At 39.5% G+C, this 21,225-nt stretch overlaps 1 protein-coding gene across 2 annotated transcripts in view; it reads right to left on the reverse strand.

Annotated features, from left to right (window-relative positions):
* Window positions 1-21,225, reverse strand: part of reck (reversion-inducing-cysteine-rich protein with kazal motifs) — a 185,724-nt gene that overhangs the window by 137,462 nt on the left and 27,037 nt on the right. For both annotated transcript variants that reach the window (XM_043688961.1, XM_043688962.1), the window contains one exon: window positions 17,742-17,800. In XM_043688961.1, the coding sequence (XP_043544896.1) occupies window positions 17,742-17,800 (59 nt within the window). The remainder of the gene's footprint in view (window positions 1-17,741; window positions 17,801-21,225) is intronic.

A 21,225-nucleotide genomic window follows, 5' to 3' on the forward strand; every position in this document is an offset into this window, starting at 1 on the left:
GATGGGAACTGACAAAGCCCTTTAAGTATATAAGGAAAGTAGGACAGAACTTAAACAAGGAATTAGAAGGGCCAAAGGGATCACGAAAAGTCATTAGCAAACAGGATTAAGGAGAATCCCAACGTTTTTTATGCTGATATAAAAAGCAAAAGGGTAGCCAGAGAAAGTGTTGGCCCACTCAAAGTCAAAGGAGGGAAGCTGTGTGTGGAGCCAGAAGAGGTAGGTGAGGTGCTAAACGAATACTTTGTGTCAGTATTCACCGAAGAGGAGTTGGTGGAGGATGATCTCAGGGTAGGGAGTGTCAAATTTCTAAGCCAGGTTGCTATTAAAAAGAGAGGTGTTGTGTGTTTTAAAAAGTATTAAGGTAGGCAAGTCCCCAGATCCTGATGGGATCCATCCCAGAATATTGAGGTAGGCAAGAGAACAAATTGCTGGAGCACAGACAGACCTTTTTGTATCCTCTCTGGCTACAGGTGCGGTCCCAGGGGATTGTTTAAGAAGGTAGCAGGGATAATCCAGAAAATTACAGGCCCATGAGCCTCACGATGCTCATAGGGAAATTATTGTAAGAGATTCTCAGGGACAAGATCTATATGCACTTAGAAGCAAATGGACTTTAGCAAGAGAAAGAATGGCTTTGTGCAGGGGAGGTTGTCCCTCACTAACTCGATCAAGTTTTTTGAGAAGGTGACAAAGATGATTGATGAGGTAAAAACGATTGAAGTTCCCTACATGGACTTCAGTAAAGTTTTTGTCAAGGTCCCTCATAGCAGACTGGTGCAAAAGGTGAAGACACATGGTATCGAGGTGAGTTGGGCAAGATGGATACAGAACTGGCTTAGTCATAGGAGACAGAGGGCAGTGGTGGGAGGATGCTTGTCAGAATGGAGGGTTGTGGCTCATGGTGTTCCACAGGGATCAGTGCTGGGACCCCTGCTGCTTGTGGTTTACATAAACGATTTGGAGGAAAGCGTGGCTAGTCTAATTAATAAGTTTGGGAGAAAGTGAGCACTGCAGATGCTGGAGATCAGAGTCGAAGAATGTGGTGCTTGAAAAGCACAGCAGGTCAGGCAGCACCAGAGGAGCAGAAGAATCGACATTTCAAGCATAAGCTCTTCATAAGGAATTAGAACAAATGCTCCAAACTGTGGTAGTAAGAACAATGGAACAAATTACTTGTTCTATCTTGTGCAGGCTCGGTGGATTAGCCATGTTAAATTGCCTGTAGTATCCAGGGATGTGCAGAAGTGGATTAGCCATGGAAAATGCAGGGTTACAGGGATAGTATGGCCAGGGGAGAGAGAGGTCTGGGTGGGATGCTTTTCGGATGGTTGGAATCTATGGGGCCAACTGTAAGGATTCTATAATTCTATATACTATTAAGGGTGGATCAAAGAGAGTTTCAGAACACAATATAACTTATAATACCAGAAATGTATGGACAGAATTGATCAGCAACAAATTTTTTCTGTTGGATATACAGAGAATGGGGTGACAGTGCAAATTTGAGGGGGAGCTTGCTCTACAAAAATGAAGTTGACATTACAATTTATTATAGTTCACATGGACAGATTTCTCCCAAAATAACAATGGGAGAAGGGCTTATGGATAGAAGTGCACACCCTATGCAAGATGTTTTATGTATAAATAGCTAACTACTTCTGGCATAGTTCCTGACTCTAAAATATAAGCTGCAACTTTTCTGTAATCACTCATCTGTTTATTTTCCCCCATTTGTTTTCTTCTTCTGCAGTTTGACTTCCAGGAGATAGTTTTAGTTTCTATCACTGTCTTAGGGAAGGTATTTCTTCACTCTCTATGGTTTTAATATCATCTTATTTCCTGCATATATGTACCTAGGAATTAAGAAATGGGCCATGCAATTCCTCAATCCTGCTCCATTATTCAATCAGATCAGTGTTGATGCTTTTGATAACTGAGGCCCTATGCCAAATGTGTCATGATGAACCATTACTTTTATAGTTTAGTTATTATTTCTTTACTCTGGTTGGGTTATGTCACATCAAAACATCCAAAATACTGTCTTTGCATCACTTTCATATCAGTTAAATTATATATATATATTATATTTTTGGGCAGCACAGTGACTCAGTGGTTAGCATGACTATCTCTCAGCACCAGAGGTTTGATTGTAGCCTTTAGATGTTCTCCCCACGTCTGCGGTGGTTCCCACTTGGTGCTTCAGTTACCACCCACTGTCCAAAAGATGTGCAGTTTAGGTGGATGGACCATGGTAAATGCAGTGTTATAGGGATCGGGTAGGCGGCTTGGTCTGGGTGAGATACTCTTCTGACTCCATGGGCTAAATGGCCTTTTTCCGCATTATAGGGATTCTATGAATTTGGATCTGCATTTCAAAATATTGGCTGATAGAAGTGAATGAATTCTTAAAAGTTTCTAAATTCAAATTGGAAGAATTACATCAATGCATCAATCCCAAGAAAAGATGATTGCAGTTTCATGACTGGAAGAACTGCATTGTATTAATGGATAAAACATATATAGTGTTGAGTTAACGACAGGGAAGGTAAACAAATTATGGCAGTGAATTTTCTTTTGACTTCAAAATAGAAGGTCCAAAGCTTTAACTCAGAAACTCCGTTCTGTTCAGAAGAGAATAACGTTCTAGTGAGCAGGAAATTCCTCAGTTATGGGGAACCAGTCAACTCAAACAGTTTCTAGGCTGTGGAGTTTTCAAACCAGAAGAGTTTGGAAAACAACTTCCATGTTGTCAGAACTGAGAGAAAGTTTGGGCTATCAGTACTGAAAGAGGTACATGCCAGCAGAGTCAAAAAGGAACTGTAAAAATGTATCCACAGTTCGACAAAATGAAACTGGGGGAGTTCAATTAAGATCTTCAAAACCCAAGACAGCTGTAATATCTGTGGTATTGAATGTCTCTGATGAATGGCATTTGAAACAGTTGAAACTTTGTTTTGATGTTTGTGTTAAGAACTTTCTAACTTTCCTACACATATCAAGCATTGCTAATTTTTTTAATTTAGTGGAATAAATTTATGTTTTATTGTTGAAGAATATGTGTATTCCTTGTGTGAATACGTTTCACTGACTGACCACCATGTTAACAAATTGCAAAATTTCAACACAAAATCTTTCAAATCAGGTTTCATTCTGGGATCTGACTTGTCCAGTATTACAAACAACTGGGATCATATTGAGAAACTGAAATTCACTGGATTTAGAAAGGATCCATGTCACTTAAGGAATGGTGCATGGGGGTTCTAAACATGGAATGAGAGTGTTGTGAAGTTCATTGCATGGATTGGACTTTCAAATTGGCTTTTCTGGATGTAGAAGGCATAACAGTGGATTATTTAAAGTCTTTGACCAAAGCTAAACAGAGAGTTAGCAGACAAACTGTGGTCAGAGTAAAAGCAGGATCTCCACAGTAATTTATACTATTTATTGTAATTACGCAGCACTTTGAATTCAAAGGAGGGAACCCTGAATGTGATGTGTCATCACTAGAATTAGCTAAGCTTCAGCTAGAAATAAAAATAAAAATCACTGACAAAAAGAGAAATGTAAAGATTCAAAATTGAAGGAAACAAAAATAGCAATAAAAGGGAGGAGAAAAAGGAAACGAGAACTGAAAGTTAAAAAAAGCTTGAATTAGAGTACAAGGCAAGAGAAAAAAACAAAGCAAATAGAAAGACATGAAAATAAAAGGGAAATGGAATTTAAAAAGCTTGAAGTACAAAAAAACCACACAACATGACTTTGCTACAGAAATGTTTACAAGGAAAAAAGGAAGTAGTTGCTTAGAGGATTATTCAGATTCCAATGAGGGACTTGCCTTAACCAGAAATCCACACTTCGCACCAGAGTTTACAGAAGGTGGAGTTGAAAGATGTTATAACTTTTTCACATGAAGTGTAATAAGTGGATAAAAAGCTGTTTGGTCATTAATGTTAAAAACTATTGTTACAGGGAAAGCTAAGTGTAAGCAAATTTGCCGAAAGAACAATCTACATGCTATGAAACTGTTAAAAAAGCAATATGCAATGTTTATGAGCTTGCTCCTCAAACTTATTAAAATTTTTTACTGAGATAAAGAAGCCTTATCAGAAATTTGTAGAATTTACAGTAAAGGAAATGCTATGGGATCAGAAGCTGCAATCACTGATGTTAGAGAGAAAACATTGATTTTGTAAAGGAAATCATAATTATGGAATAATACAGGAATACTATTGCAGCAAAGCTCAAGATTTATTTAGTAAACCAGAATGCCAGGCTAATATTCTAGTGACCTAGATCTGAATCACACCAGGATCGATGGTGAAATTTGAATTCAATAAAAAAAAAGGAATAAAAAGTTAGCCTAATGATGACCATGTGACCTCTGCTGACTGCTATAAAAATTCATCTAGTTCACTAATGAATTTCACGGAAAGAAATCTTTTGTCTTCTCCTGGCATACATTTGACTCCAGATCAAAAGCAATGTGGTTGACTCTTAAGTAGGGACGGGCAACAAGTGTTGACTTAGCCAACAATGCCCACATTCCATGATCAAATAAAACTGAGGAAAATGGAGACCACCTGAAACACAAGCCAAGCAGGAATGATGGTAATCCCAGCTGCAATAACATTTTATGAATGGCTCACAAAATTCCAATGGAAGGTTACTTAGATATTAATAACACAGGCTAAAGCACAATTTCATTGGCCAAGACTACATAAAGATATGGTCACATTTACCAGACACGCCATACATATCAGACAGTGGAGAAACTCCATCCATCAATTAAACATGTACATTTAATTCTGATACCAGTTTTAGATTATTTCACTATTCATATTACTCTAGAATATTTCTTGGAATGCAGGCCCAGCTACAGTGCAACAATTTACCAGTCTCATCCTTCTGGATACTTTCTAATCAACCTGTTCAGAGATGTTATTATACACCTCTGGAACAAGTGGGACTTCAAACTGGACCACCCAGTCCAGGAGTAGGGAAGCTAACCACTGAGCCACAAGAGGGCCTCAGTCTCATCCTCATAACGGGAGCTGAATAAAAGTAACAACTGGATAGTTTACAAAAGGAAAATAATGGAGATCTGAAAATCTAAAATAAAAACAGAAAATGAGGGAACTTCCAGGCCAACATACATCAGAACTTTTCTTGACCATAGTCAATAGTGGAATTTGAATCCAAATTAATGAATAAAGCTGCAACTAAAAGTTGATTTCACTAACAGTGACTATGAAACTATGAGATTGGTATATAAACCCATTTGGTTTAGCATTGTCAAAGAAATTTGCTGACCCTCCCTAGACTGGTCTTAAAGATCACCCCAGACAGCATGGTCCACTCTAAAATATTATTTGCAATACTCCAGCACACCATTTAGTTGTACTAAATTACTGCAGAAAACATACAAGCGGATGGACTACCGTTCATCAATCTAGGCACTAGAATTGAAAATGGCACATGCTGCCATGTCCTTCTTAACAGGGACATGTTAAATTGGTAAAGTTGACCTTAAATGCCTTACAGTCCATGTCCTAGACTCCTCCATCACTATTGCTGGTAATGTCCTATCCAATTAGCTGGTCAGACATAATGGAAGTAGTAACTTACAAATACAGAGATGGAAAGGTGTTACCATGGGAATTCGAATCTCATGGGATCAAGTAAAAAATAGGCAAGGTCATTTTATTTCAATTACCCACACAACCCTTCTGGAATAGAACAATCAGCTCTCCTTACAGAAGTGTGTGTGCGCGTGCGTGTATTTCAAAGCCCTACATAAAGAATGATTTGGTAGCATCATTGCCGACTGAACTGGTTAAAGCCTCAAGGTTATATCTGCCAAATTGGGTCTGCAACAGCTAGTGAGCAAGCTGACAAGGGGTAACAATCTACTTGATCTCATCGTCACCAATCTACCTGTTGTAAATGCATCTATCCACAGTGGGCTCCACAATTACAAAAGAATCCACCAAATTGATTAAAATAACTCATATTTGAAGAAGGAGCCAACAACACTGGAAGCTTACGGAGTCCCTTCGTAATGAGGACCCTACTCAGAGATCACAGTGTGGAAGCAAGCCATTTGTCCCATCATGTCCATATTGACCTTCCAAACAGCATCCCAACTTTATTCACCCCCTCCCCTACCCCTGCAAACAATGCATTTCCCATGGTTAAATCACCTAGCCTGGACATCTTTGGATGTGGGAGGAAACCCAAGCAGACATGGGGAGAATATCTTTGTGGAGTTTGCACAGTTCCCCAAGAGTGGAATCAAACCTGGGTCCAATGCACTGTGAGGTAGCAGTGCTAACGACTAAGCTACTGTTCTGTCCCCTATTATTCTGTGTGGCACTGTAACGGAGAACAAATGTAGATGCTCAAACCTATGTCCAATGGGCTATCAGCAGCATAACTGTACTAAACTACAATCCAAAGTTGCACAGTATATCCATCACATTATCAAGGAGATCAAACCTAGTTCAACTACAGGTGCAGCAAAGCTTGCCAGGAGTATCATAAGGAATATCTAGAAAGATGGTAGCAATCTAGTCAGGCTATAAGATTTCATGCAAGCTAAACAGTAGCTGAATGACTTGACTGCCAACAGATCAGATCAAAGCTTTGTGGTCCTAACTCAAGGAGGGGGTTCCACAACATCCTGAGCCTCAAATTGAGCCAGGTACATAGGTGCAGAAGACTAGGCTGAACATTTCCATCTGTCTTCAGCCAAGGTGATGACTGGACAATCCATCTGGACATCCTTCTGTAGTTAGATTAGATTAGATTACGTACAGTGTGGAAACAGGCCCTTCGGCCCAACAAGTCCACACCGACCCGCCGAAGCCCTACATTTACCCCTTACCCATACCCTACATTTACCCCTTACCTAACACGACGGGCAATTTAGCATGGCCAATTCACCTGACCTGCACCGCTTTGGACTGTGGGAGGAAACCGGAGCACCCGGAGGAAACCCACGCAGACACGGGGAGAATGTGCAAACTCCACACAGTCAGTCGCCTGAGGCGGGAATTGAACCCGGTCTCTGGCGCTGTGAGGCAGCAGTGCTAACCACTGTGCCACCGTGCCACCCACGAAGTTCCTGACAACAGATACCAATTTTCAACAATTTGACCCACTCCAATTGATACCAAGAAACAGCTGAAGGTTGCAGGACATATCAAAAGGGTGCAGACATCAAAAGTCATGATGGCAGTATATTCAGCAATGATAATGCCATTGAATGTCAAATAGAAATGGTGATTATGTGGAACGTTGATTAAAAATTGTCAACAGTTTTGTAATATTAAGCCATAACTAAATTTCTCAGACCATTTCATATTTCCAAAGAAACATTCAGCTGTTACAACCTTCAAACACTGACTTACTAATGCTCAAAAATCTTTGGCATGTGGAAAAACCATTTGAGCAGTTGATACAGAACAGCAATTACATCCAAAGAAAACAAGGTCATACTCAAGATGAGTGTGTCAAAACAGATATTTTGGCTTGTAACATCAATATAACAGCTTGCAAGATCTTGCCTGTATTATATAAGCTTGATACAACAAAACAAACAATAAAATGTCCATCAAAAGTAAAAATGGTGCAAAGATTTTGATTTTATTGTACACGTATTTATAAACATACAATGAAATACAGTAAAAAACTTTCACGTGTCACCATGAAATTGCGGTGTTTTGAATAATTTAAGAATAAGGGAAAAAAAATATAGCTTGAAGAGTCCATCAGTCCTGAGCCAGCTCATCATTGCCAAAGACGCCTGCACCGCCAGCCTTGCCACCATCTACACTGAATCCCCCAGCCAACATCGAAGTCACTGATCCTCTGGCGTCATTTTGGACACTGGGTCAATACTTCGGCACTGTCTCGGATCCACCAACTTAGAGTCACGACTCTCACAGGGGCTGGGCCCACCTCATCGATGTTGCCAGGATGCTCTTCTACCACCACTTCGTCACCACCAACCAACCAACACAGAAGTCACCAATCTTCAGGTGTCATCATTTGTTGCTGGCCTACTTGCCTCTGCCGATGTAACAGCCGCTAATTCCCGGTCTTGTGCTTGCTCTGGAGAAGTCAGTAGGGGCTCACTCTACTCTTCACCAGGCCTGCCCATGGTCCATGCCTCGATCCAGTAGCATTCGAGGTCTGTGCCCTGGGTCTAGACGAAGTCCACGCACTGGGCTCTCATCACCGATGCGGTCCAAGTTCAGGACAAGTAAATTAAAAAAGCCAAAAGGAAAGATGAAAAATGCTCATTTTGGATAAGCTCTGGCTCAGCAGCCCTACTCTGCTGCCTCCTGGGCCATCAAATATTTGCTCCTTCATTTCTAGAAGTGTAAAAAAAACTTCACTTCCAGAGTTATGATAAATATTATCAAAGTGCAAGGAAACTGGATGCCTAACTTCTGAGACCTTCACTGTTAGCTTGCTGTAATGACATGCAAGACAGCGACAAAGAGATTATCATTCCTTTCACAGGAAAAAAAAGACAGCAAATTTGAGAAAATGAATATGCATTTCTACCTTCCAATTAATATATTTTCAATTATAGTACTAGAACAGGAAGTATTTTGACATCATTGCGCACCCACCCCAGGATGTTGCTGTCGCTGATATCTGCGTGCTCCACCTGCTGTTACCTCTCATTCAATGGTTTGCTCGCAGCATTCTGCTCCCTTCTCAGACCTCCACTTCTGTCACTGTCTCCCTCTCTCCCTGCCCCATTGTCTCCACTCACCAGCTTGCCTCTGTGCTCATGCAAAGACAGCAAGTAGGGCAGTGGGTGACAGGTTAAGACTTTCGAGTGGAGCAACAAGGCGGCAACAATTGAGTAGCATGTGAGTGGTGAATGAGGCAGTAACTGAAGCAGCAGGAATGTGGCAGCAACTGACAACTTAAATTCTCACGTTGACAACACCAATGGAAATAGGCAATACTTTTTTTTAACAAAGTAAATGGTAATAGAATTGTTTGAGAGATTCATCGTGTTGATGAGGGTAATAAAAGCAGCTTGTGAAAAAAAAAGTTACATTCACTGTGATTGCTTGTGCAGTCTGTGTCCCCTGAAATTGCGGCCTATTGATAACCTTGAGTGTATCACATGGTAGAAAACAATGCAATCTTTTCAACACATGATCAAATCTGGTAGATAGGGAACAATGTTTATCACCTTGTTTATTGAGGATTTATTTTCATAACAAATGCATTTTGTATAATTTTTGAGCACTAGGGTTACATTTCCATGAAGACAGGTCGTTGCTTATTTATATTGGCAAAAATACATACATTAGAAAGTTGTCAAAAGATGGTGGTTTAGAATTACAAAAATTAGTCTCACTTCGAAAAAATATCAAGATGTCATAAATTAAGTGAAAATTTGATAAGTCTAAAAATTAGATCCTAATTTGGTTTTTACACAGATTCATCATTCAAAATCAGCCTGAAGGATCTACTTTGATTTTGGGTCCAACTTTGGACCCAATTATCAAATGCTGAAGTGATACACCAGATTTCAGCACAGATGCAATCAATGCAGAGTTAAAGAAAGCTCAAGTCTGAGCAGGAGACACAACAATTTCTGAGCTATGAGGCCCATGTGAGTTAAAATACAAAGTAAAAATTACTAAAAATGAATTAAATAAAATTTCTCTGTCATTGCTGGAAAATAAAAAAACATTAGGGCCTGTGCGCAATCAAAACTGCAACATCTCACTTCGATTGAACAAAGCATCTGGACTCAATTTTGCTCCAAAACATCTTTCTTTGAAGTAGAACGTATTTTGGAAAATATTTAAATACTAACAAATGCAGCCCTTACAAAATGAGTCATGAATGTGCCTGTGACCTTTGGCCAAAAAAACTTGTGCAGACACAAACAACCAAACTGACCCACACAAACATTCCATGGGCTTGCATGCATTAGTGTTAAGTAGAAAGAAACGCACAGGACAATCTGTATTTTATCCATTTGTGGACACAAGTGGAAAAACAAATAGCAGTTCTGAAATAATATTATAAAGACTCAAGGAAAACAAAAAGGACTCCAGAGCAGACTTAATTGCCAGCCAGAATTCGAGAGAGAGAGATGTATCCAGTATTGGAATGTGATAACATAGGAACCAAAGAAGGTTCTCAGCCCATTGAACCTGCCCCTCCCTGAAGGAATATGAATGAATCCGTGAAATCAAAAATACAGAAGATACTGAAAACAGAACAAAAATATCCAGGTCCAGTGGCATCTGTAGAGGGAGAAATACTGAAAACACTTAAAACTGCAGGACAAATTTTCATTAAAACTGGAAAATGTTGTAAATTTAAATGAATTTCAAGATTTAACAAATTTGAACAACTCTAACTGTTGCTGATGTGTTCATCCATGACTGACCAAAGTCATTGAGGATATCCCGACTTAGTTTCCATGGTATGACCATATTAAATGGGACGCCTTTCAAGCAAAACCAGCAACTCCAAACAGGGCAGTTACAAGATGCCATCAGCAGCAAAAAACCATATTCAACCACAATCTTCACTATCAAGCCAGAAGATAAACCCTGGTTTATTAAGGACTGCAGTAGGTGTGCCAGAACAGCACTAGGCAATCTAAAAATGTGTAAAACTAGGTAAAGCTATAACAGGGTGATGCAGTGGTAAGATGCCCAACTCCCAAGGGCCACCAGTGAAGGCCTTGACACTAGGTTACGCCAGCCTGGTCCGAGGTTTGCCCTGGATCAATGTAGCCTCAGCCATTTGGAGGAACGACCAGCAGTGTAGGATGAAAATCAATAACTTCCTCCACTCAGCCAGCCACATGTATTCTGCAACCTTAATTTCACACACACTGTTGTTGGACCTGCCTCCCAGCAAGTCTCATGCTCTAACACTCACTCTGCCTGCAACATCTTCCCTCACTCTGTCACCCAGTAAATGTAGCATTTTGTAAGGGCTACATTTGTTAGTATTTAAATATTGTCCAAAATACATTCTACTTCAAAGAAAAATGTTTTTGACCAAACCCCTACTCCATTAACTATGCACGTCCTCTGCTGCCTATCCACTCACTCCGGACACCTTCCCCTTGCACCAAAATTAATAGATGTGCCACCTACTTTCATTCCCCTCCATCTCATTCCAGGAGGAAAGCAGTCCACTACACGGCAGAAAGACTCGAGACACATGATGACCTGCCCGACTTTCAGCTCCTCATATCTAACAAGGAGAGGTTACTGACTATGTCCACATTAAGTGATTAACTGTCCACTTATGAACTCCTGAGACTGTCATTGACTTACTGTGGCAAGGCCTTCTGATCACAAGCTCTGTCGCATGACTTCATTGAGTACTGCTAACAACCATGACAAGCATCCTAGCTATGGGCCAATGTTAAACGGCACAACAATACAGTAATACTGTGAGCCTTATATCACTAATCGAAGGGCAAGGCATAAAAAGGCAAGATAAGGCAAAGAGACTGTGAGCATCCAGGTAGGTTCAAACCGAGTGAGTACAAAAAAGAGCAAGCAAAATGGCCAAAATTGTTGTCTGGTTCAGTCCATGCACGCTAAGTGTCCGTGCTGCAGTATTACAATGATAGCTGCCATTGCGCCAAGGTGTAGCAGTGCACTGTAAGTAGACTGGACATGTGCTACAAGGATTCTCAGAGACTGGCACATGGTGTATGCTAATGTCTAAGGAGTGGTTGCATGTTGCTGCATTCCATGGACCGTGTCCTAAGCCGTTGGTGGCTGCTGTCCAACCTTGAGGTTTTTTCGAGCAAACAGTAAACAGATGTTGTCAAGTGCCCATTTTCACTTCCATTGAATAGAATAGAATTCCTACATTGTGAAAACAGGCCATTTGGCCCAACAAGTCACACCAACCCTCTGAAGAGTAACCCTGCCAGATCCATTCAGCTACCTTATTTACTCCTCACTAATGCACCTAATCTACACATCCCTGAACACTATGGGCAATTCGGCATCGCCAATTCACCTAACCTGCATATCTTTGGATTGTGGGACGAAATCACAGCACCCGGAGGAACCCACATAGAGATGGGGAGAATGCGCAAACTCCACACAGTTGCCAGAGACTGGGATCGAACCCAGGTCCCTGGCACTGTGGGGCAGCAGTGCAAACCATTTAGCCACCCATACTTTCAGTTTGAGACTTCTTGGCATCAATGTTTGTTCGTAATAGATAGAATGACAGAAAGCTGCACACTAATGAGGCAGAATGTGCAGGTAATAAATTTATTAACAAGCAATAATCTCTTAACAGGCAACTCACCACTAAGTGGAAATCTGACTTTGACGCCCAGGACTTAGTTAAAGATGGCAGCAAATTATTCCCAATATCAAAACAGACCTTGCTGAACTTCCTGCACAATACAGCTATATTTCTTGCCATAGCCTACATTATCCAGGCCCCTGTAAGATTCCAAAGGCTAAAGGAATTGCCCCTATCTTCAGCCAGATATGCCAAGTGGATGGTCCATTGTGATCTCCTCCTGAGGCGGTCAGCATCACAAATGCCAGACGTCAACCAATTCGAATCACTCCATCTGATATTAACAATGGCTGAAGGCACTGGGTACTGCAAATGACATGGACCCTAACAACAGTCAGAGAGTGAGATCCAGAACTAGCCACACCCCTAACCAGTACAGTTATGACTCTGGCATCTACCTGACAATGCAGAAATTGTACAGGTATGTCCTATACACAAAGCAGAACAAATCCAACTAAACTAATTACCACCCTATCAGGCTACAGTAATAAAAGGTGTCATTGATGTTATCTCGTAGCAATTGCAAGGGATAACTGATCACTGATGCTTATCTGGGTTCTGACAGGAACACTCGTTTCTGACCTCATTTCAGCCTTGGTTCAAACATCGACAAAATAGCTGAATTTCAGAAGTGAGATGACTGTGACCACTGTTAATATTAAGGCCACATCTGAATGAGGTACAGCATCAAGGAGCCTTCGTAAATCTGGAGTCAATGGGAATTGTGGGGAAAAGTCTTCACTGCTTGTGGCCATTTGTCGCACTAAGGAAGACGGTTATGGTTGTTGGAGGTCAGTCTTCTGAGCTTCCTTATCAGTAACCTTCTCTCTATCATAAAAGGTCAGAAGTGATAATGTTTGCTAATGACTATACAATATTTAGCACTATTTGCAACTCCTCAGGTAATAAAGCAATCCATGTCTGTATGTCGCAAAATCCAGACGGATAAGTGGCAAGTAACAGTCACACCTCTTAAGTGTCAGGTAATAACCATCCCAAGAGAGACTCCAGCCACTGTCCTTTGGCATTCAATGGCATTACCATAGCTGAATCACCACAATCAACATTCTGTCAGTTACCACTGACTAGAAATTGAACAGGACCAAACAAACGTACTGTGGCTACAAGAGCAGGTCAGAGTCTAGGAAATTAGAGATACAACCTCCAAAACTTCAGTAAAAAAAAAAAGGGCCCAGCCTATCTATATAACTCAAACTTTCCAGTCCTGGAAACATCCTGGTAAATCTTTTTTGAACCCTCTCCAATGTAATAACAAACTTCCTAGAGCAGGATGAGCAAAACTGTACATAGTACCCCAGAAGAGGTCTCACCAATATACTGTACAACCACAACATGACATCCTAACTTTTACAAAGCACTTAATAGACTTTCATAGCCAAAAAAAATGTTGAGCAGTTCTGGAGGACTGAAAAAAATTTAGATAATTTAGGGTAATCTTGTGGGAAACATTCCACAAGAAGCTTTTACAATCAGTTGCTTGTGAAGACAAAACGTTTAGTGGAGACAAAAATGAACCCCTTAGAGTCAGAAACAGGGGAAAGTTATCATGGGGAACAAAGGCATAGCAGACCAATTAAATGCATCCTTTGAATTCTGTCTTCACAAAGGAGGACACAAATAACATCCCATACACGTTGTAGAACACAGGAAAGAACTGAAAAACATCAGTATTAGTAGCAAAATGGTGTTGGGAAAATTGTTGGGATTAATGTCAATATATCCCCAGGGCCTGATAATGTGCATCTCAATGTATTTAAGAAAGTGACCTTGCAAAGAGTGATGCATTGAGGGTCAACTTTCAAGATTCTACTAGACTCTGAACTAGTTTACATGGATCCGAAGGCAGCTCGTACAACTCCACTATTCTAATAAGTAGAAAGAAAACACAGAACTATATACCAGAGCCTGACGTCAGTAGTAAGGAAAATGCTAGTGCCCATTATAAAAGATTTAACAGCAGCACACTTGGAAAAGACAAGGTTGGATAGAATCTACATGCATTTACAAAAGGGAAACTGCTTGACAAAGCCACTGGAATTTTTCCAAATTTGTAACCAGAAAAGTTGATAAGAGGAACCAATAAAGTGGTTTACCCAGACTCATAGAAGGCTCTCGATAAGGTCCCACATAAGAAATTAGCATGCAAAATAAAGTACTATGGGATTGCAGGGTAATGTATTGAAATGGGCAGAGAACAAGTTGGCAGACAAGAAACAAGAATTCTGGGGAAAGGAAAGGGCATTTTATCTTTTTCTGAGTGACAGTGACTTATGGGGTACCACCAGTGCTTAGATTCCAGCTATTGACAAGATATATTCATGATTTAGAAGGGGTTAACTAAGCGTACTATTGCCAAGTTGGCAGATGACACAAAGCCGAGCAGGAAGGTGGTCTATGAGGAGGATGCTTAAGTATGATTTGGACAAGCTGTGTAAATAGAGAAATTCATAGCAGATGAAGCATAATGCGAATAAATATGAAGTTCAGTTTGGAAGCAATAACAGGAAGGTAAATTATCTGAATGGCAATATATTGGCAAAGGTGGATATATAACAAGACCTGGGTAGTCTTGCAGTCCAGTCACTGAATGCAAGAACAGCAAGCAGTTAAGAAGCAAAAGGGTACTCTGGCCTCTGTAGCACAAGGATTAAAATACAGGAGCAGGCGGATCAGTATGGATTCAATGGGACGAAATACTGCTTCCACACTGTACGGATTCAATGATTCTATGATAAGTCAGTTCTGATATAACACGACAGTTCCATTCTCGTGCAATTTCACATGAAGAAAATCTCGCAGTCGCCACACTGTTTAAACTAATGGAGCAGGAATTGCAATATACTCAATACAGGTAAGGAAAGTTTGCATCCGACAAATAATGGTCCAAATTCTTCAATTGTGTTAAAGCCAACTTGCACTGAAGAAATGGGATATAGCAGAACCGATTGTACTTGAATACAATTACAAAGTTGAAATTCACTGACATACCAAAAGCTTGTTTCTATCAGGCCACAAAGTAACATACATGCAGATATACGCAGATTAGAGCAGTGGTAAAACAGGTTCAATGTACAGAAATGTAAAAGCATTCTGGTAAAAAAAAATTTAAAGGACAAATACACTTAAAATACATTATCTCCCTCGAAAAACAAAAGAACTCATGAAGTGGAAGTATCAAATGGTGAAAATGCAAATGAAAGTAGCTATAAACAGACAGAACATTGAATATCATTTATATCTAAATGCCTGTTGAATACAAAAGAAATAATAAAGGCTTTTGTGGTGCAGTCGTAATGTCCTTGCTTTTGAACCTCTGAACAGGATGAATAAAAGAAAGGAAAGTTATATTAAATTGATGAAGGTCATCATGTTAGCTTGGACTTTTGCATCCAGTTCCTGATACACTATTGTACGCAGAATATTAAATGATGGAAAGGTATGGAAAGATTTTCAGGCGATAAGAACAAATAAGTTTTTGCTCTCGAAATCTTGGCAAATTGGGATTTTTATCATTGGAACTTACAAACTTAGAGAACCGAAATGAGGCTAAGTGATGAAAGGTTATACTTATTGCTTCATGAATCAGGGCAAGGTTATTCTAAGATTATTGAATTCTCCCACCCACAACCAGATGGCTATTAGAACAATTGGACTGAAAGAAAAAATTCCAAATGTAAAATATGATTCACCAAATTATACTTTCTCTAAACAATAGCAACTTGTCTTAGAGTCATACAACATGGAAACAGGCCCTTCAGCCAACTCATCCATGCTGATCAGCTTTTCTAAACTGAACTAGTCCCATTCGCTGCATTTGGTCCACATCCCTCTAAAGCTTTGCTATTCATGTGCCTGTCCAAATGACTTTTAAATGTTGTAATTATACCTTCCTATAACACTTCATCTGGCAGCTCTTACCATATACACACCTAGAGTCCCTTTTAAATCTTTGCCCTGTCATCTTCAACCTATGCCCTCTAGTTTTAGGCGAGCAATAGGTGTATCCTAGTTTTGAAAAAAGAAGAGGGAACTTAATATGTCTTCCTTTTAAATTACTCTTTGGTTTAATCTTTCCTCTCATACATCCAGCAAGCCCTGATATCACCAATGTGATGTGACTTCTTAAGATATTTCAAAGAACAAAGAGACAACTAGATATTTTTTCTTCCTTGAAGGCCAGTTATGGGAAGGATATTATTAATGAGGAGAGGATTCAGAAGAGATTTACCAGGATATTGCCAGGTATAAAAGATTTGAGTTATAAAGAAAAGTTGGGATTTTTTCACTGGAGTACAAGAGGTGGTGAGGTGACCTTATATAAGTTTATAAAGGGGTATAGATAGAGTTAATGGTAGGTGTCTTTTCCTTACATGGGGGATTTCATGACTACGGGACACGTTTTTTATGGTGAGAGGAGACAAATTTAAAACAGATATGAGGGGCAAACGTTTTACATAGAGAATGGTTCACATGTGGAATGACCTTCCTAAGTGGTGGATGTGGCACAATTACAACATCTAAAAGACATCTGGATAGGTACATGAATAGGAAAGGTTTGGAGGAATATGGACCAGGAGCAGACAGGTGGAGCTAGTTTATTTTGGGCTTATGCTTGGCATGGTCCAGCTGGACCGAAATATCTGTTTCCATGCTGCATGACTATGACATGACTGAACCAGTTGAGTTTTCTTGTGACTGGCGCAGCTTTCATGGTAATTTTCCAAGTCTTAATACACACATTATCAGGCCACATCGGGTGTACTGCATACAGTATTGGTTTCCTCACTTAAGGAAGAATGTAAAGAAGATGAGAACAGTTCAGAGAAGGGTTACTAGACTTAAACTTGGAATGGATGAGATGGCTCAGGAGGAAAGGTTGTGCTGGCAAAGATGTGTATCCACTTTTGTGTTCAGTAGAGTAAGCGGTGACTTGATTGAAACCCAAGATCCTGAAGGGTTTCATTTGGTAGATGCGGAGAGGATGTTTCCTCTTATGAGAGGATATAGAACTAGGCATACTGTTCAACAATAAGGGGTCACCTTTTATGAGGTAACATTTTTCTCTCAAAGAGAGCTGAGTGTCTTTGGAAAAAATAAGGTGTTTCTAATGCAGAGGTTAGTAAGTGAATTTGAGGTCATCAGATTGATCATGATCTGCTACAAGCAGAATGTGCCCCAGAAATTTAACCTCACGCCTTATAACATTATACATTTCAGGAGGGCAAGGAACAACCAGAGGCAGAAACATGAGCAAGGCAAGAAATCAGCAGCACAGAAGAGAAAACCAATTGATAATCATCTATCCAATATTTCAAATGCAATTGCATAAATTAGGGTCTTCAAAAACTCATCTCATCAATACTAAAAAAATTCAAAGGTTATACCTGATCACAAGCGTCTCTGCAAATTGGATACTCTCTTGCTTGATAACAACATGATACTTCTGCGAAAGTAAGAAGGAGGGAATGTCAAGTACTAGGTCTCATTAGAATTTCACTATGTACACTGTTGTTTCAATACCAGTCTACTCAGACTTTCCAGTGATTTGAATATACAAAGGAAACCGTTAATACCCATGAATTTCACATTGTTACACCCGTCAAATGCAAAAATTATTTGGTCTTCTCCCTTTCCAACAACAATGAACTTTACACAGGAGAATAAAATTACACGCATCATAGATGATAAGTTTAAGCAACATTAATGGGGGTAAACAGTTATGCAAATGATAAACATACTTAGTATGTACATGTGTTGGCAATAATTTTAAAGTATTTTGCAGTGTGTCAGTTTGACATATACATACCCAAATCACATTTTTATAACAGTGTTCTGCATTAAATATAATTTTCAAGTTGGCCAGGATTTATTGGCCAATTATTTTAAAATCCAATTAACTCATTCAGTTTCCAGTTAATTGGAGAAATGATAAATCCCTTCTATTAAAATCCCTTCTAGACTATGCTTTTCTTAGGCTTGGCTTTTTGTTTAGAGTTCAATTTTCTGTTGGGGTATTTGTAATTGATCTTCGATAATAAATAAAATTCTTCAGAAGATCAAGATAGTTTAAATTAGTTTAAAAATAATGAAAACTGCAGTCTAGTGAAATGCAATATTACATTTGGTACTCTGTTTTCTCGACATTTTCCATTGCAGAGGAATAAAATCAGCTCTAGTATGCCAAAGAAAGCTGAGCAGCGATGCTGATCTGGACCATTTCAGCAATTTGAGAAGGGTTCTCAAAGATCCTTAATATATTAACAGACTAAGCAAGGGCACAGACATGGACAACTGTATGAACAGTACGTCAGGTTCACAGGGTATCGTGGGTATTTCCTGTGCTCTGCAAGTAATTTTGTCTGGGAATTGTCAATTTAATAGGCAAAGATAAATACCTGACCAAAATTTACAAAATAGAGCAGATAGAGTATTCCTTTCCTCCCTCTACAGAAGGGCAAAATGATATATTTTCTGTACTACCCCCAGAGAAGGCAAGGGGTACAGGATAACTCCTTGCTTTTCTTCAAATATCATGAGAGCTTCTACATTCACCTGAAAATATTTATGTCCATCCAAAAAGACAACATTAACTCAGTAGTGCTGGAGCATAAAATTTGAATACATAATCTTCTGATTTCAAGACACGAGTCAAAACAGAGCAAAGTGGATACTAAAATACAAACCACTGTTTGTGCTACTTTGCAAATTTCTTTCCAAACGATCAGAGAGCAAGTCTGGCAGCCACATTTTGGAATTTACAATCAATCACAATAAGTCATCGGTAAAAAGATCAAACAGTACTCTCTAACCAAAGATGAAATAAGAAAAGTCAACAACTTCTCTTACAACATCAATAAATAGTTCATTATTAAAAGCAGACATCTGAACATTTAGCATACTTATAATAGCTGATGAACAAAATAGCAAAATATTACAGACACTCGGAATATGAACCAAAAACAAAGTGTGGGAAAACAGACAATGCATGCAGAGGCAAAAGGTGGTGCTTCAGGCACATTGTGCTTTATCAGAACAGCTAACAGATTTTTTTTAAAAACAGGAGTATGCATGAAACCTGACAAATTAAACAAGGAAATGTTTTAAGGGATATTTCATGGAAAGGATTGAAAGAATTGAACCGGAGCCAGAGGACACATCAGTATTATTTTCATGTACTCTGCAGAAATATATTAATGGCAATATGTTTAATCATCTAGACTCTTTGCCCTGAGTAAAACCAAAAAGATATAGAATTAAACCAGAGAGAATTACAGAAGCATAGAGTCATAGAGATGTACAGCATGGAAATAGACATTTTGGTCTAATTCATCCATGCCTAGCAGATTTCCCAAATTAATCTAGTCCCATTTGCCAGCATTTGAGCCGTAGCCCTCTCAATCTTTCCTATTCATACACATGTTGTAAATGTTGCAATTGTACAAGCCTCCACCAGTTCCTCTGGCAGCTCATTCCAAACATGTACACCCTCTGCAGGAAAAAGTTGCCCCTTAGATTCCATTTAAATTTTTCCCCTCTCACCCTAAACCGAACCCTCTAGTTTTGGACTCCCCTACCCTAGGGAAAAGATCTTCACTATTTACCCTAGCCATGCCCCTCCTGGTTTTTATAAAACTCTATAAAGTCACCCCTCAGCCTCCAATGCTGCAGAGAAAATAGCCCCAGCCTATTCAGCCTCCCCCTTTAGCTCAATCCCTCCAACCCTGGCAACATGCTAGTCAACCTTTTTCTATGCTCCAAGGACACATGTAGCACCTGTGAAAATGCTTTTTAAAAGTTCTTTGCAATATAACTGTTAGACACCCTCCCAAGTTTCTCGTCTATAAGAGCAATTATTTTCCGAGTGCCAGTGAGGTGCCTTGAGACTTGTTTTTATATATTTTTAATGTTTAAAAAATAACATGTTGCCCTATTATAGATACTAGAAAAAGCCAGCAGCACCTGCTTTCAAAGAAAGCAAAACAAGAAGTTATCAACATTAACTGTAGCTTTCCCAGCCGGTACCTTAAACTTCAAATACTTTTGATTACTAGTGTCTCTTAAGTAGACCTCATGTGTACAGCACTGTAGTAGCCCGAAGTGTATCCAAGTATTTGAGCTACCCAGTCAGCATTATTAATTCCAGCAAACATATTTTCAAAATGCAAGAGGACTATTCAAAAATGAGGTCCATATCCATTATGCAGATATACAACTCAGATCTTACAGCCGAGATATACCATGATCCTAAGTTATCCCTGCAACTATAACTGGCACCAAACGAAAGTTTAATTGTAATCAGTAAATTAAAAAAAAAACCAAAGCCAACAACAATTTGTTTTTAAAGGGTTCATTACAATGAAAATGTGTGTCAGCTTTGAGTCAAAACATGTTACAACAAGAAAAAAATCAGGAAGAAAGATTCAATGAACAGTTAAAGTTGTACTCTGTTCAGGAACTATTATAGGTTGAAAAACAGAAAAGTCATTTCAAGTGGGTAACCTGCCGAAACCCAGGATTGAACCAGGGACCTTTAGATCTTCAGTCTAACTCTCTCCTAACTGAGCTATTTCATCAACATGACTTTGTGCATGGGAAATCATGTCTCACAGACTTAATTGAGTTTTTTGAAGAAATAACAAGAGGATTGATGAGGGCAGAGCGGTAGATGTGATCTATATGGACTTCAGTAAGGCGTTCAACAAGGTTTCCCATGGGAGACTGATTAGAAAGGTTAGATCTCATGGAATACAGGGAAAACTAGCCATTTGGATACAGAACTGGCTCAAAGGTAGAAGACAGAGGATGGTGGTGGAGGGTTGTTTTTCAGACTGGAGGCCTGTAACCAGTGGAGTGCCACAAGGATCGGTG

Source organism: Chiloscyllium plagiosum, chromosome 4 (assembly GCF_004010195.1).
Source record: "Chiloscyllium plagiosum isolate BGI_BamShark_2017 chromosome 4, ASM401019v2, whole genome shotgun sequence".
Lineage (NCBI taxonomy): Eukaryota > Metazoa > Chordata > Chondrichthyes > Orectolobiformes > Hemiscylliidae > Chiloscyllium > Chiloscyllium plagiosum.